At 34.1% G+C, this 17,661-nt stretch overlaps 2 protein-coding genes across 3 annotated transcripts; one reads left to right on the top strand and one right to left on the bottom strand.

The window, feature by feature from the left end:
• The first annotated feature begins 376 nt into the window (after nucleotides 1-376).
• On the top strand, nucleotides 377-2,001 carry LOC127110938 (uncharacterized). The gene is made up of 4 exons (XM_051046168.1): nucleotides 377-659; nucleotides 746-888; nucleotides 988-1,168; nucleotides 1,898-2,001. Exons 1-4 carry the CDS (start codon nucleotides 377-379, stop codon nucleotides 1,999-2,001), a joined length of 711 nt encoding a protein of 236 aa, XP_050902125.1.
• A 998-nt stretch (nucleotides 2,002-2,999) lies between these two features.
• LOC127074949 (uncharacterized) lies at nucleotides 3,000-13,490 on the bottom strand. Of its 2 annotated transcripts, XM_051016382.1 has the most exons (15): nucleotides 13,348-13,490; nucleotides 13,231-13,271; nucleotides 13,036-13,147; nucleotides 11,958-12,040; nucleotides 10,738-10,803; nucleotides 9,888-9,988; nucleotides 8,660-8,778; nucleotides 7,729-7,769; nucleotides 5,895-5,983; nucleotides 5,526-5,703; nucleotides 5,330-5,446; nucleotides 4,649-4,693; nucleotides 4,188-4,316; nucleotides 3,630-3,811; nucleotides 3,000-3,257 (listed from the first exon to the last, which is right to left on the bottom strand). In XM_051016382.1, the coding sequence occupies exons 1-14, from the start codon at nucleotides 13,406-13,408 to the stop codon at nucleotides 3,677-3,679; spliced, it is 1,317 nt and encodes a 438-aa protein (XP_050872339.1). In that variant the 5' UTR covers nucleotides 13,409-13,490; the 3' UTR covers nucleotides 3,000-3,257; nucleotides 3,630-3,676. The 2 variants fall into 2 exon arrangements, with proteins under 2 accessions (XP_050872339.1, XP_050872331.1); XM_051016374.1 differs by lacking the exon at nucleotides 3,000-3,257 and having other exon boundaries at nucleotides 3,351-3,811.
• Between the last annotated feature and the right edge of the window lie 4,171 nt (nucleotides 13,491-17,661).

The raw sequence follows: 17,661 nt of genomic DNA, 5'->3' as shown, positions 1-17,661 counted from the left end.
GGCCTTTGGAATGAGTTTTTTACACGTATGGCAGAGGATTATCAAACAACGAACAATGTTGTGGAATCAAACTTGACTAATATGTTGTTGAAGGACTTGAATGAACTCTTAAACCTGCACGGTAAAAAAATTGAAGATTATGATCTCCCACCTTTACCCCCTAATACAGTAGACGGAGATGCAATTCCAAGTCTCATAGAATATGAGTTAGCGGTTGATATCCCCAATGAAGATATTGAATTTGTTGCTAAGTTAAATAATTATCAAATGATTGCATTCAAAACCATTATGAATGTAATTATTCAAAAATACAGTGGGGTATTTTTTTGTTGATGGTCCAGGAGGAACAAGTAAAACATGCATTTATCGAACATTAATGGAAAGTTTAAGAAGTATAGGAGAAATTGTCTTGGCAACTGCATCATCTGGTATAGCTGCAACATTGTTACCTGGTGGTAGGACTACAAACTCTCGATTTAAGATACCCATTGATATACAATCGAGTTCCATTTGTGGTATTCAAAAGCAAAAAGATCTTGCAAATCTCACTAGAGTTGCCGCCACAATAATTTGGGATGAAGCACCAATGACAAACAAAAATTGTTTGGAAGCCTTAGATCGATCATTACAAGACATTTGTAGCAACAGTGCTCCATTTGGTGGAAACGTTCTGATCAGGGGGGGGGGGATTTTCGTCAAGTTCTTCTTGTTGTAAGAAAATGTATTAAGACACAAATGATTTCAGCGTGTATTGTTCGGTCTCATTTATGGGATCATACCAAGATTTTGCATTTGCGTCAAAATATGCGATCATTGCATGATCAAGAGTTTGTAGAATTTTTTATTCGCATTGGTGATGGTGTTGAACCTACCAAACCAGATGACATGGTAAGGTTACCTTCACAGATTGCAATCCCATGGGAAGGTGAACATTCCATACAAGTACTTATCCAATATATTTTTCCTGATTTAAAATTGCATGGTTAGGATGCCCCATATATGGTACAAAGAGCTATTTTGACACCAACAGGTGATGATGTCCAGAAATTGAACGATATGATTATCGATCAATTTCCAAGAGAAGAACATAATGTGTTGTCGTTTGATGAGGTTGAAGGGAATAATCATAATTTATACCAGCAAGAATTCTTAAACTCATTTGCACAAGGTAGTTTGTCACCACATATTCTAACGATAAAAAAGGTGCACCATTGATGTTGTTATGAAATCTAGATCCTAGATATGATTGTGTAATGGGACGTGGTTATTATGTTGTGGTTTATTTATGAATATGTTGGATGTGGAAATCTTGATAGGAAACAACGCAGGAAAACGAGATTTTTTGCTCATAATTAAAATAAAAACATCTGCAAGTGATGGGTTGCCTTTTGTCCTTAGTAGAAAGCAATTTCTTGTTCGACTAAGTTTTGCAATTACAATAAATAAATCACAAGGACAAACCATTCCAAATGTTGGAATATATCTTCCACGACATGTTTTAGTCATGGACGAGTTATATATGACTTTATCCAGGGGTGTTTCACAGACTACGACAAGAGTTTTAATTAAGGAAGAAAAATTAAAAGGAGAAGATGGTGACTACACAAAAAATGTAGTCTTCAAACAAATTCTTGTATCGCACCCGCGTGTATTTTTTTTATACATTAAAAAAATTGCTCACACATTGATTCTCATTTCGGTTACACGACATACCGAGATTATATTGTATTATTTATATCATAACTAAATATAATTCCCTTTTTCTTTAATATACAGTCAAACTAGAACACAGTGAAATCTTCTAATTATGTAAGGAGTTGAGATGGAAGAATGTTGAAACTTGCTTCGACATAAAAGTAAGTTAAACTTAATCATTTCTTTTATGCTTTTACGTTAGATATCAATTGGGTCATACTTATAGTTGTATTCCCTTTATATATAGTTATAGATGTTAGACAATTGGGTTATACTTATTCTCACTATTCTTATGCAATATTTTAGATATAAGACTTTGAAGATAAATGAAACACATGGAAGGATGAACAAATAATTTCATTCATCGACAAACTCGACAATAAGGTGTATTTATCTTTTCCGCAATACGTATAAAAAATCATTTTTTACATTTTCACCACTCTTTCACTAACATTTTTATCATCCTTATTGAAACAGGTCAAACATCTAAAAGTTTACTCTGTCGTTTTGAGTTCTACAGTGATAATAGGTAAAATACAACTTTGAAAAATAGTGAAAAGAGAAATAATATCTCAAAGGATGGAGAGGTTTTTATTTTATTCATTTAATAATACTTTTACTTTAGAATGTTTTAAATGCATGAATGTAACTTTTATTAGTGGTTTTTATTAGTGGTTTATGTAAGTAAAACCATATGTATTTATTAAGTTCATTCATTGCTTTCTTTTTTTACCAGAAATTCAGGTTGTGTCACAATAAACTATATTATATTCAAACGAATTAAATGTTTTAAATGTATTTCTTTGATGATATGACATTTCATCATGTATTTGTAGTTTTTTAAATCTCAAGAAAGCATTGACAAAGGGATGTATGAAGAATTGATTTGAATCTTTATAAGATAAAAAAAACTATATTACACTACTTACTATTAATTTTACTATCTTTTTCTCTAAAAAAAATTTAATTTGAGAGTCTTACATTTTTTCTTTACTACGAAAAACAATTAGGAAAAAAGAAAATATTTCGAATAAAGATTTCAGGTTCGACATTCCTCTTAAAGAACGTCATTAATTACACAATATCAATAATATATGCTTCAATATAATTTTGAATATCTTTATTTACCATTTTTAAAATGCAATAATATTTATTTTAATATGACGTACAATAAAAATCTCATAAAATGAAAAATAGATATTTATTTTTCTCTGTTGTTATGCACATTAAAAAAAGCGGGCAGACGGGCTCGTGCCCGATTGAACGCTTGTAAACAAGAGTTTGCTTAGGCTTTTAAGATAAGATAAGGAGGTAGTTGAATAGTGAATAATATTGGAAGTATTTAATAAGCATAAATTTTGACGGTTGAGGCACACTTTGTGCTTGCTTTTTTTTCTATCATCTACTTTTCAATAGACTCTTTTCAGCAAATTCAGACTGACATTAGCAATTTGGGATGTGTTCATATGTTTGTTAAATTCTTTTATCTCCCAGAGGTCTTGTTCTCTTTCAAACTTTTCTACATTGTCTAGGAAAACTCCTGGTAATGGTTAACTGCTAATCTGCATAATAATGGTACCTTCATTATCGCTACAATTTTGATGGTAAGGCAAAAACATTCAGGGAGCCTAATATAATTCAGGTAAGAGCATCAGTAGCAAAAACTTGTGGTGTACATCACTGATAAATAGGACCTTTACAAGATAATCTTCACTTGTGTTTATTCTTACACCTATATAAAATTGTTCTATCTTTCAAAAAATTATACAATTTCTGGGGCTTCAGTGGGGAATATGTCCATGGGAAAGTTGACGGTAAACAGTAAATAAATAAACCATGTCTGGAAATCCAATTTATGGTCAAATAATGAAATTCCAGTAACTCAAATATAATCTCAATAAAATGCCCGTGATTCTTATATATATAAAAAGAACCTGTGATCCTTGTGAATGCAAGTACTTCGGTTGAATTTATGGATCATCTACTTAGTATTGTGAGTGGGGACACTGAGATAAAATTTGGTATTCTTGAAATCATCCAAGAGTGGATTGTATCCATCCTTCGTTCTCGTTTTTGTGGGCAAACCAAACTCTTCCATGAAAGCCGATGTTTCCAGCTGCATTAAATACAAACTATTAAGGTAGAATTCACAAAGTTGATAAAATATGAAAGAAAAAAAGAACATATTGTGTGCAATGTCTCGTAAGAACAGAATAATATTCCAAAGCAAAAGTCAAGGATATTAAGCCACGTTGAAATATCTAAAAAAAATTCTTAACATTTCATTTTTTTATAAAAGAATATTACTATTACTTTATGTGTATTTTGTTTAAGATTTGTCATTAAAAACCATTAGATAAGAATATGTAAAATAGAATGTAGTGCACTCAATCATGAAATACACATAAGAAGAACGATTTGTTGAGACCCAACACTTCAACTTTTGCCAGATGTGATGATAATGTAAGAAAAAATAAGACAATAACCCTAACCGTAATAGTTCTCCTTTTCTTTCCCTTTTTCGATGAATGGTCATCTTGAAGTTTTAGCCACCCAGAACAATAATGATCAAGTCGTTCCAAAAGCCAAAAGTCTGTAGGAAAGAAGATATCAGCATCACCCTGCAACAAAAAGCATAAGCTTTAGTACAGCATTGTATATGTTTAGAAGTTCTGGAAGAAATTATTTTATATGATAGGATCATCACTTGTATAGTACAATGGTCATTATTAGTTTTATACTCCTATGAAGTAACTAGAATAATTGAGCCTTGGTAGTTTCTTGGTGCAAATGAATGCAACAAAAAAAAAAGTGTTAAATTTAAGCAAGATTGTTTCAAGCTACAATATCAGATAGTCATGTACAATGTATGGCAGGTAGATAGACACAAGTTAAGGGACCATAAAATGAAGAATGTAGATTGAAAAGGAAATAAGTTAGTGCCAAACAAAACCTTAGCCTCCATATAATCTTGGTAATCTGTGCTGCTCCCATCTTTCTGCAATGCATAAGGAAACACTGTCAATTAAGACTATCAATAAATGCTTCTATTTGATTTGTTGAGGGAAAACATAAAGGAGTGACTTCTGAAGATAATAGCCGATTATCATATATGTACATACATCTTTAAAAACATCAATACCATCCATGAGATGGAATAAGTAGGAGCTCAGGCATGAACGTGTATTTAATAAAAAGATTATGTTTATTCAATAATCCAATAGAATAATATAGTAATATCTTAGCCAGAAAAAGAGAAGTGCAGCGATCAAGAAACAAAAAGGTTTTTGGTACTAGTCTTTTGCAATCTAATTTTGGTAAGTAACAATCCAATAGGATATTGCAATAGGTTAGCCATAAAAAAAAGTTACATGATAAACTGCTTTTACAAAATCAACATTGCTTAAACAGTACATAAAAGAAAGATGGCATGGTTGCCAAAGTGGCAGTTCCAAGGAGCAATTGAACATTGATTCATAATCATATCAATGTGCAGAGTAGAACAATACACAATGCAAATGGATAAAGACTCCATTCTAAGAACTATGACGTGACGTGATAACTTTGATCTAATGTGTATGAAATGAGAAGGCAGACAATTTTGCTATTTAGGAAATATATAACAAGAATATACTTTAGTTGAAACCAATGGAGCTCGTTCACCAGGTATCTTCACATCTGGCAAGTAACTGAAATCAGAAGCAATCAAAGACATCTTTGGTAGCACCTCATGGAGAACCTCGAGTAATTTCTGGAAGAAAAAAGAGCATATGGTGAATGTAAAAATCCATTTGTATATCAGGCTTATGGCAGACTAAAGAGACTCTTACCAAGCAACCAGTTGGCAGCCAACATCTACGTGGTTTTGGATGAACTTTAGACCAAATACTTTTAAGTGCTGTTACTGCACTGCTCTGTGGTGTTTTGGTTTTATCCAAGTCCATGATCTCAACACAACGTGTAACAAGTGAGTCTTGCAATGGCTTGTATAACTCGCCGAGAGTTTCTCTTTTAAGAGTAGAAAAGGGTTGATGTGTCAATAAAACCAAGTCACAGAATTGTTATAATTTGATAATCACTCAGCAGCTAACATTTATCAAAACATTTTTTTAATTGCTATTAACTAACAAAGCCCTAGAATATGTGTTGTGGTGTATCATGTCGTAGCAATAATGATCTGGATCTACGAACAAACTTACCGATCATGTTGTCTCTCAACCCAAACTTCCATCCATGGGGAGATTTGACTCTCTGAATAGACAACATCATGCGGAAGATTGTCAAGTACCTGCACAAAATAATAATAAAGGAGATACAAAATATCTTAGCAATAGTAGTGATTATACAATAAAACATTTAAATCAGAAAAGGGGGGAAACTAATTTCTAGTATGCAAACAATACACCTACAAAGATAAAGTGGTGAGTTTTTACTATTGGGTCATAAGAAAGTTTGATGACAGTCGTTATTACGTGATTTTTATCGAGCAATTTCGGATAAAATCGAAGGAGTAATGAGCAAAAACCATGCCAAAGTTTAAAGTGAGAAAAAATCTATCAAAAAGAAGAAATAGGGACTTAGTGAAAATATTGAAGAAATCGTGAAGAAATTGCGAAGAAACAAACATTTTTCAGCACAATTTAAATCATGACGCATGTCCAGTAATTTGATCATATTTAGAGTTTCTTAACTCGGATTGAGACGGGATTTTTTGCAAAAATAAGCTAAAAAGGAGATCTAGCCCCTGAAATTGTCGCACGCGCAATAGTTTCATCGCGGCGTGATACCTCGCGGTTTCCAGACATGGAGAATTGCTATAAAAAGGCCTTTTTGCTAACTTTTTTAGAGTTCTGAGTTTTGAGAAATTGACAGCTAGGGTCATTCAAGAGGTGATTTTGGAGCACATTGGAGTCATTGAAGAGCAATTCTTCCATAGATTTTGATGATGAGTACTTCTCCACTCATGGTATTTATTCAATTATCAATGAGTAGCTAAGTTTCTCTAAATTATTGCTTTTTGAGATGAACTTTGTTTTTACTTTGTTGGATCATATGTCTCTTTGAGATTTGTTGAGTACTTTTAATGTTATTATCTTATTTAAATTGTTCTTGTGTTTAATGCTTTTTGTTGCCTACAGACGTATGAATCGATCTAGATAATTAAGGATTTATGACAGTAGTCTAATTATCTGAACTATGCAATTTATTCAACTTTGTAATGAATTAGGAATAGGAATTTAGAAGTTGTTGTTAATGAATTAACGCACTAACAACGTCTAATCTAACCTTGAATTTACCTAAGGAATTAGGGAATTACCGTATAAATTAGTGAGCTACACACCAAGGAATTGGATGTGGTAGTTTTGTTAGTTTGCAGTGAGATGATAACTTAATTGAAACTCAATAGATACACAGTTCATCAACATGTAAAAATAAGGGGATTCAATAATAAAGTCCTAATCGCCTCTCGCATCTTGAATTTCATCTTATAATTTCTCGTTTTAGAACCGTTTTTACAAAATCTATCTAGACACTATCGTATGCCTTCTCCAAATCAACGAAAAATAAGAGGAAGTTTTTTTTATCCATTCGATATCATTATATCAAACATGCAATAAGTAGATTGCTTCCATAGTCGACCTCTCGGTCATAAAATCAAATTGATTCTAGTAACTTGAGTCACGTTTCTTAATCTCCGCTCAACCACTATTTCTGACTGCGTCATTTTTCTCCACTCGTCCAGAATTTTCTTTCACCTCATAATTTCAATAAAAAGTTTTGCTCTAAATTTGTTTATGATCCTAACATAAAAGTTAATCTTGGTATGCTTACATTTTACTTTTATCTAGCATTATGTAATCTAATTCACATTTTTATGTTTTCTGTTCCATCAATCCCCAGTCCTTTTCCCTTGGCGTCATCTCACTCAAAGCATCTCTTCTTCCTCTTCAATGGTAAAAGCCAACTAGTACTAACATTGATATAATAACGAAAAATTATGGAGGAATGAAATTAACTCATAATATAACACACCTCTAGCATTATTACCCAACATGGTTGTTGCTCCACATCCCCTGTAAAGGAGGGAACAACGGTATTAGCATTATCTATTCCACAAAGAAGTTCCCATAAATCACCAAAAAATGAACTTTGGGGCTTAGAAATTGGATTTTAAAAGAAATTAAAACGAATGTGTGTTAAGAGTTGTTATAGAAGTTAGTTAGTTAATTGAGGATGTTATAGAGCTATTGATATAAATAGAATAATACAATGTAGACATTTGTGAATAGAGTGGCAACTCTTTTGTTAAGGGGAAATCTTTGGAGGAGAGATTCTTCTCCTATTTCAAAATAAAAGTGTTCTCTCTTTGAAATCCAACTCTTATGTTTCTAACAATGACCATGCGAATAAATATTAGAGTAGTTAAGAGTTGTTAGAGAAGTTAGTTAGTTAATTGAGGATGTTATAGAACTATTGATATAAATAGAATAATACAATGTAGACATTTGTGAATAGAGTGGCAACTCTTTTGTTAAGGGGAAATTTTGGAGGAGAGATTCTTCTCCTATTTCAAAATAGAAGTGTTCTCTCTTTGAAATCCAATTCTTATGTTTCTAACAATGACCATGCGAATACTATCAAGCTATAACAGGCACTTGCTGTGAACATTCAAATGTTGAGCTTGTTTAGCATCCTAACATGCATCATCACCTATTCAACATACCAATATTCACCATCTATTCTCGGTCAGGAATGAGGAGAGATTGCATATAAATATTATAGTTAAAATTAGTTGCTTCCTATAACCCCTTGTTTGTAGCACATCTTTGTTTATAATCTATGTTAATAGCTATCTAGTGATCCCACTACAGAGTAGTTCAATCTTCGTTTTCTTAACCACTTTTAGAAGCCACAGTAAAATTTTATGTTACTCACTAAAGGAAAAATTTTAATAGCATCCTACCCCATCCACTCCTGTCAGCAGCATCACGGCATTCTACTCTGAACTTTGGGATATGGCTGCGCACTTCGCCAACAGTTTCTTTTTGCACCTCAGCAAGTGAAGGGCTAATCTCAACTGACCTGTAGTTAGAAATAGGATATTAACTGGGACGTTAATCATATGATACACAAGAGAGTAAATTTACTCCAATTCAATTCACTAACAGCAATCAATAATATAGGATATTCATAAGACTGGTAGACGATTATTACAAACATGAATAACATATAAAACCAAATTTTAAAAAAGTTAACATATACTTATAAGAAGAAAGATCTGAACCAAAAATTGCTATCTACAAATCAACAATTCATCTTTTGTATCGAAGGTCCAAACCCTCCTGTTCACATTGGCTGAGAATAAAATAGAACATCTCAGAATTTGGGTTGAGCCTAACTCATCCCTACAAAACTGGCTTGTAAGGTGAGGATTGCCCCCACTTATAAACATAAAACATGTCATATCTCTAAGCAATGTGGGACTAAATCCACCCCTTCAAAGCCAACACAATGAAGGTGTCAGGGGCTGCAATGAAGGCAAGCCAAAGTGCCACAATTAAGGCGGCTAGGGGCGGACTGCAGTTAAGGCGGAAAGTCCAACACACACCCTCACACTTGGGCCTCAATGAGCCCATGCGTGGACGATGCGGGAAGCCCAACAATGGATCTAAGATAGGCTCTGATACCATCTCAGAATTTGGGTTGAGCCTAACTCATCCCTACAAAACCGACTTGTAAGGTGAGGATTGCTCCCACTTATAAACACAACACGGGTCATATCTCTAAGCAATGTGGGACTAAATCCACCCCTTCAAAGGCAACGCAATGAAGGTGTTAGGGACTGCAATGAAGGCAAGCCAAAGTGCCGCAATTAAGGCGACTAGAGGCAGACCGCAATTAAGGCGGAAAGTTCAACAGAACAAATAAAGCAAAACCAGAAGGCGTGTAGCTTGCTAGTTTCTCAGTTTATCATTTATATTTCATGTCATATGTCAATGGAAGTGAACTATGAAACTAAAGAATGGCTCCGAAATATAAATTACTAATAGGATAATCATTAAAAAAAGATGTACGGTAAATTTAAGCACAGCCAACTGTCTTAAGAAAAAAGTTTTAAAGAAAAAGTGGCCCTAACATTATATTTTGATTTATTATCAAATATACAGCATACTGAATATCCAAGCACGTACGTGTAAGTCATACTGTTATAAACTTTTGGAGGAGCATTCAACATTATGTAATCCATTATACCCTTGGCACATGTTCCTGATCCACCACCAATTTCATAAATCTGATTGCAAATTAGAGGATAGTATCAACTACTGATACAATTAATAAAAAGTAACACTGTTTAAGCGGGACATAGACTTGTAATGCTTACTAAATTTTTATCAAAAAGAAAATGAAGTTTATCAAAGAAAAACACTAAACAAATTACAAATAGAAAGCAGGTGTGAGACGTATATCTATAGAACTGAAACACTGTCAAATAAGTGGGGTTAAGTGAAAAATAAAAACATAATGCAGGGCTCGCAGTCTAGCTGCTTAACTATGAGAGATGCTGTTCTCTCAGGCTATTAATAGCAGATTCGCAAGAAACAAAGGGAACAATATTGGATACGGACTTATGATAATGGTAAGCCCAATAAGAGTAGACATGCAGATAAAAGACCAACTACCAGACATAGTACATCTTTAAAGAGTTTCGAAATCTGTTGAACTCTGAACTATTTTTCCTATTTGATGATTCGATCTCAGAGAATCAACTGTAGCATGGTATATTTATTTAAGCAATGATATTTCAGTAGTTACAGTCAGTTAGTTCACATTTAAAAATTGAATTGAAAATTAAATAAAATTCATATAAAAAATTTAAAATGAAAAAGAAAATTACATTTCAAAACTCAAAACCATATGAATATGCATCAGCAAGTACAGCAGTCTCCTAATGTTAGAGGAACAGAGAACTTTAGATGGGTGAAAAGGGCCAGATCTAGATGGTGAAACAAAGATCACATGCAAAAATTGCAGTACGCTTACTTTTAGAGGAACAGAGAAGTTTGCGGTGCGCATGATGGCTTCCGCGATAGCATGGGCATACCAAGGCTGCAAAAAGGAAAAAAAATCAGAACATAAAAGAGCTAAAGCACTGCATCAACATGTATGTTCAAGAAATAGAAATAGAAATAATATTATTTAAAATTTGACAGCAGTTTCAAGAAAAAATTAATTTCATTAGATTTTAATACATATAGGAGTCCAGGAAAATTGCATACCGAAAGTCAATTCTGATATGTGCTTCATTTGATTGGGCACTTAAACAATGATCAATTCCACCACAAAAATAGGATAAAGTTGAACATCCCACGGTATACTATCCTGCCCGCAGATTATTTAAATCAAAAGAAAATGAAAATACTTCACAATTTTCATTTTAATCAATGAAAACTTTACGTTTTCAATAAATGAATTCCAATATAGTGTATTTCCCAAACCGTAGTTATGTTTTATATCAAATTATGGGGCACCATTATTTCTTCGCCTAATGTGTGTGTATCATTCAGTGCTACTTAACCTTCCTATCCAACAGTTAAAACTCTTTTAAGAACAACTAACCCAATGATCGAAACAGATTTCTTTTTTGAAAAATAGGGCAAGCAACAAACTCGTAAGTGGCCCAGGCAGAAGATCACAAAAAGTACCAATGAGAAACAACTAGATGAAGTCTATGTTAAATTTAGTAATAAAATTTGATGGGAATGAGATACCATTCTGTCTGCTGTTAATAATAATGTCAATATTTCATACATACAACTGCTGTAGCATAAACCAAATGAAGAAAAATAAAGTTATATTTCAGTCCATTGAGATGATGGTGTGATTAGAAAGGACATTAAGTTGTTAGAACATTTTAGGTTAAAAATGGTTTGATATTGTTGCTTCAATTTTCCCTAGGCATACACGCCGTATAACCTCAAATATCCAGGTATTTCTCACAGCTCTGAAACAGAACCAATTGATCCCTTAAACCAATTCTTAATTTTATATTGTTTGCAACCCCTTGACAGAAAGGTTGAACTTGGCCACAATAACATTCCATTAAAGATTGAACATTAATAAAAACTATAAATTCATGATTCAATAAATGATTTTTAACATTTTTCTCCCTCTTAAACTAACCACTATTAGAATCACATTTTTTGAATCATATTATTATATATGCTGAGGACTAGAAAACAATTATCACATGGAATGTTTACCTTAAAAATCTCCACTGGAGTAAACCACGATATGTCACTCTGCTTATAAATATTATCCAAATATCTCATATAAGCTTTTCGGCCTGAAATATTTCACCAATCTACAACATTAGAAGTTCCAACAAACCAATGAAAAGGTATAATTAATAATAATGTTTTTTTATATCTTCAACTGAGATGATAACTACTTGGTAGGAAATTCAAAAAAGTTCATCCAGAAAATTGAAGAAAAAAGTTCATCCAGAAAATTGAAGAAAAAAGTTCAAACCTGATATCATCCAAAAGCAAAATACTAAAAAGACAAATTCCCAAACTAATGACTGATAGAATAATACTAGCATACACTCTCTAACACACATGTTTCAACAATCTCTTTCATTGGTTAAAATTTAAATGGATCCCACTAAACTTATATGGTACTCATGCATTTTAACCAATGAAAGAGAGTGTGTTGCTACCAACAGTCAAAATTATCAAACAAAGTATCATTCCTAATAGGGTAGTGCACTCATACCCTCCTCGTATAATAAACAACATTAGCTCCACTCTATTTTACAAATCACAAAGAAACAAGAGAATGCAATTATTTTTTGGCTACAACGCAACAGCTCCACCAGAACTCGATCACAAAGAAATAAGGTCACATCATGTAATCCAAATTTTCTTGCTATTTTTTCTATATCAATTACCTCAATTACTTGCTATCTTTTTTCTCAAAACAACCCAACCACCATTTCTAAAGCAATAGAACCGAAACCCATACCATCACCTCACTTTCTTCCACCAATCAAAATTCAGAGGCATGTATTATAGTTAGAGACTAATCTGGTTCACATAGCTTTCGACCTTGAAATCAATCGCGGGTTAAGTTACTATATAACTGCCAATAATTCATGATTCTGACATCTAATTGACTAAAGATTGAATCTAAATTGATAGATTGTTACGATAGGTTTGAGTATTTGAACTTAATAGTTAACTTGATAAACAGAATTAATCAACATGAGTACGACATGCTGTTGGATACAGTATTACTAATTAATCATAAAGAAAACAGCATGAAAAAGAGGAGGAAGACCTTGAAGTTGATTGAATCTAATGGTATTGGGAAGAACACCAACGGAGCGAGATTTTTGGGAGAAGTAGCCATGTAATGGATGGTAAAGTGCAGAATGAATAAAATCCCGAACCTGTTTACGAAATTGAAGGAACAGTGGAATAAGCGATTTCAAAGAAAGGGGAAAAGATAGAGAATGGATTGGGTAGCACTTACCAGAACGGGTTTATCTCCGATAATGTGAGAGGAGTAGAATGCTGAATCGGAAAAAGAGAAGAGAAATGAACATAGTTAGGTTAGTGAAATCGAGAGAGAGAGAGAGAGAGAGAGTACCATTAGATTTAGAAGCGAGAGAAATGAGAGGAAGCACCCTGAGATTGGTGCGAGTAAACATAGCTCAGTAGTAGGAGGTGAAGGCTGGTGAGTGTCTATGTTTTCTTAAACCCTTTTCTCCCTATTCCAAGGTTTTCATTTGCGAATTTTTTTTTTAAATATCCAAAATTTTAAAAAAAAATTCAAAATTAACTATTTTTTCAAAAAAATTACACAAATGGGCAAAATTTGCCCTAATTGTGTACATAGGCGCCACCCTAGTTGGCGCCTACCCTTAATGGGTAGGGCAAGTCGCCACTAGGAGTGGCGCCTATGCCCAATCCCTTTTTTTTTTTTTTTTTTTTTTAAATGTTTTATTAATTTTTTTTTTATTTTTTTTTTTTAAAATATTAGATATTTGATAAATATATTTTTTTTATAAATTATATTAATTTATATTAACACTTATATATAAATAAAATTATTACAAGATATATATATATTAATTTATATATATATTAATTTATATATATATATATATATATTAATTTAATTTATAAACAATTAATATTATACACATTTAATTAATATATATAAATATTTATTTACAAGATATATATATATATATATATATATATATATATATATATATATATATATATATATATATATATATATATATATATATATATATATATATATATATATATATATATATATATATATATATATATATATAATATATATATATATATATATATATATATAATATATATATATATATATTAATTATATATATATTAATTTAATTTATAAGTAAATAATATTATTTATAAATTTTTGGGAGAATTAGGGTTATTCATGTTAAGGTTAATGTATCAATTATAATTAGGGTTTATTGATCGGTTATAATCCGAGTTTGGTAGTTATGACCTAATTGAAACCCTAATTAATCAAGTGCGACACTAATTAGGGTTAGGTAGACTGGTGTACAACCCAGATCTTTTCCTATAAATAAAGTGTTATTTCCTTGCATTTTCTTCACCACTGTTTCCTACCACCTTCTGTATCAAGTTGAGTTCATGGCATCCCCAAGACCGTCGTCATGGCAGCGAACATCATCAAGGCGCCCGGATCCTGAACCAGTAATCTTAAAAAGGGATGGGCATGTTATTTTCTCGCCTTTGAAACCCCCAATGGAGATGAAATTTTGGAACATCCGTTCGTTGGACCAACTAAAAAGGTCCTTGATGTCTTGGTTAGAGGGAGATTACCAACCTGGTGAAGTCATCAGAAGGATTCAGAGGCTTAGAACAAGGTTCTCATTTGAAACTGGAGAAACGATACGTTGGTGGGTTGAAGTTGAAAGCGACATTGATTGCATCCAAATGATGCATGGATCAGACGACATAGTGTTAACTGTTGTAATTTCTTAGATTTTAATGGTTGTTTGTCATGTTGTTGTTGTATTTGTTATTGTTCTAGTACTTGTTCTTGTTTTAGTACTTGTTTTTGTTCCAGTATTTGTTTTTGTTTTAGTAATTGGTGTTGTAATGTTAGATGTTTGTGTTTGTTGTTCAAGTGTCATCTTCTATTTGGAATAAAAAATAAACTTTAATTTAAAATGATTTTGGTACACAGATTTATGAAAGTGAAAACTAAGTTGTGGAACTAGATCCACGATATGGACATTTGTTCTTATTATGCCCTAGTTGTCTACATATGCTACACTTCCTCTGCATTTTCTCTGCGACGTCCATTTCAGTTCTAATGCGCCTGCTATTTGGGCGACCACTTTTATTCCGCCGCATCGATTCGTTGTGCCAAACAATTTCCCCGTCATACTCTGGCCAATACGCCTCCAATGCTACCACCGGAAAGGGATTGTCGTATACATTGAGCAATGTTGCAACTTTGTAGATTGGAGACACTAGCGATAATGCATCGAAGTGGCTGTGTGAACACGCTGCAATGACATGGGAACAAGGCATACGATAGGCCTGAAATTGACCACAGTCGCACCAACGGTCTGGTATTAGGACCCTATACTCTTGTCTGGGCAGCCCTTGGTTGTGGTCAATTGTTTCCTTGACACTAAAAGTGTGGCCATGGCGGTCGAATTCCGTAACCCGATGGCTGCTGGCTTTGGCAGATTCCTGCCTCATAAACTTCATGCAGGCATCACTATATACCTGACTCGTCTGCAACACTTCATTCCAGCGCCTGCCTCTTGTTACGAACAACGTTGCCATCCGAAAATACGTCGCACTCACCAATGCGGTTACCGGGAGGTTACGTATCCCCTTAAAGACGTCGTTCATTGATTCCACAAGATTTGTTGTCATGTGGCCCCACCTCACCCCATCGTCATATGATCTAGTCCACTTCGCTCGGTCGATATTATCGATCCACCTCCCTGCATCAGAATTTGCCAACACTATTTCCCGGCGATAGTATTGGAATCCAGGTTGGTTTAAGGCATACCCCGCGTTTATCAAATGTTGCTTCAAGAAGTTATCCTTGAACTCCCGCATAAAATTTTGGGCAATATGCCTGATGCAGTAAACATGGGTAGACGGGGGGTCATGCCAACCATTTGCTGGATTATTGTATGCACTGTCTATTGAAGCGTGCCTGTCAGAAATCACGCAGATGCCAGCTTGTGGAGTCACGTGCGTTCGAAGATTCTTAAGGAAGAAACTCCATGCAGCAGCCGTTTCTCCTTCCACCAATGCAAAGGCTATTGGGAAAATATTTGAATTGCCATCTTGTGCGACCGCCATCAGTAACGATCCTTTGTATTTCCCATACAGCCAAGTTCCATCGACTTGAACAAGTGGTTTGCAGAATGTGAACCCGATGATGCAGGGACGGAATGCCCAGAAAAGTCTGTGGAAAATTCCATTACCTTGTAGACGAGTTCCGTCAGGGGATTGTGCAGGCAAGGTCTCCATTATAGTAACCGTCCCAGGTGAATACAATCGTAGTGCAGCCAGGTAGCGTGGTAGTTGTTTGTATGATTCCTCCCAGTTACCGTACACCAGTTCAATTGCCTTGGTTTTCGCTAACCAAGCCTTTCTGTATGACGGTGTATATTTGAAAACAGCCACACAATGGGAGATAATTGTTTTGACCTTCAGTGACGGGTCAGCCTCAACTAGAGGTAATATGGAATGGCAGATCATGTCATGGCTAAGTTTGCGATGATCCTGTGCCATGTTGGTGTTGACGCAAATGTGAGCTTGAGATATGGACCCTATCACCCACGCATTATGCTTCTTCTTGTACGATGCCATCAACCTATATCCACACTCCGGATTTTTGCATTCAATAACGTATCTTTCCGGATTTGATTTGATAACATCGTAGTCAACACAATTTTTCAAGTGCCAGTTCTTTATTGCTAACAGACACTCTTCCTTGGTCCGAAATTGGTCACCCTTTTTTAAGTCCTCATCAGACCTCATATATGGGTTGTAGAACATATCTGATGAGGGCTCATCCTCGCCCAAGTTAAGTGTTGTGAAGTGCGCAGGAGGTGAGTAGCGTTGCGCTATAGGTATTTGAGGTTGGTCTTCGTCTTCAGAATGACGGTTCACCAAGTCATCAACCACGTCTTCAGCATCATCAACCACATCGTCTTCAACGTGGTGCTCAGCATCTTGTTCGTCATCAATCACAGGATCAATAACCTGTGATTGAATATTCTGAGTTGGTTGAGGTTGTTCCAACACAATGTACAACACTATGTAGTCGTAACCAGAGTACTCATGGTTACGAAGCATGTATTGTGTCTCCATGTCATTTTGAATCAATGACTTATAAAACTTGACAGAGTTGTTTTCTGAAAAAAAAGGTTGTTGATAAAAAATTTGGGACACGGGTTGTCTTAGTTTGGACTTAATCTTCCTTTTCAGATAAGAGAAGTCAGCTCCTCTATTTAGACAAAACCGAGTGCATTCGGTGTTTCTAAATAGGAAGTCAGACATATCACATTCATAAGTCTCACCGTTGACGTGAGCTTTGACTTTGTATTGTGAAGAAGATGACATGTTTTGTGAAGACATTGTGAAGGTTTTGTGAAGGTTTTGTGAAGGTTTTGTGAAGATATTGTCAAGGTTTTGTGAAGATTGTTGTGAAGATATCGTGAATCCCTTTGAAAATGTGTGTGAATATTTATACTGCAAGAATCTTACTGAAGATTGCTGTGAAGATATGTGTGTGAAGATTGCTGTGAAGATATGTGTGTGAAGATTGCTGTGAAGATGTTGTGAATACCTCAGAGATTCCCACGCATGCCTTACACGTGTCACACCCTTGAATGCAACACTCCCA

This window comes from Lathyrus oleraceus, chromosome 1 (genome assembly GCF_024323335.1).
Source record: "Lathyrus oleraceus cultivar Zhongwan6 chromosome 1, CAAS_Psat_ZW6_1.0, whole genome shotgun sequence".
Taxonomy (NCBI): domain Eukaryota; kingdom Viridiplantae; phylum Streptophyta; class Magnoliopsida; order Fabales; family Fabaceae; genus Lathyrus; species Lathyrus oleraceus.
Note: the sequence above shows the minus strand (reverse complement) of the source record. Positions and strands in the feature narration are given on the sequence as shown.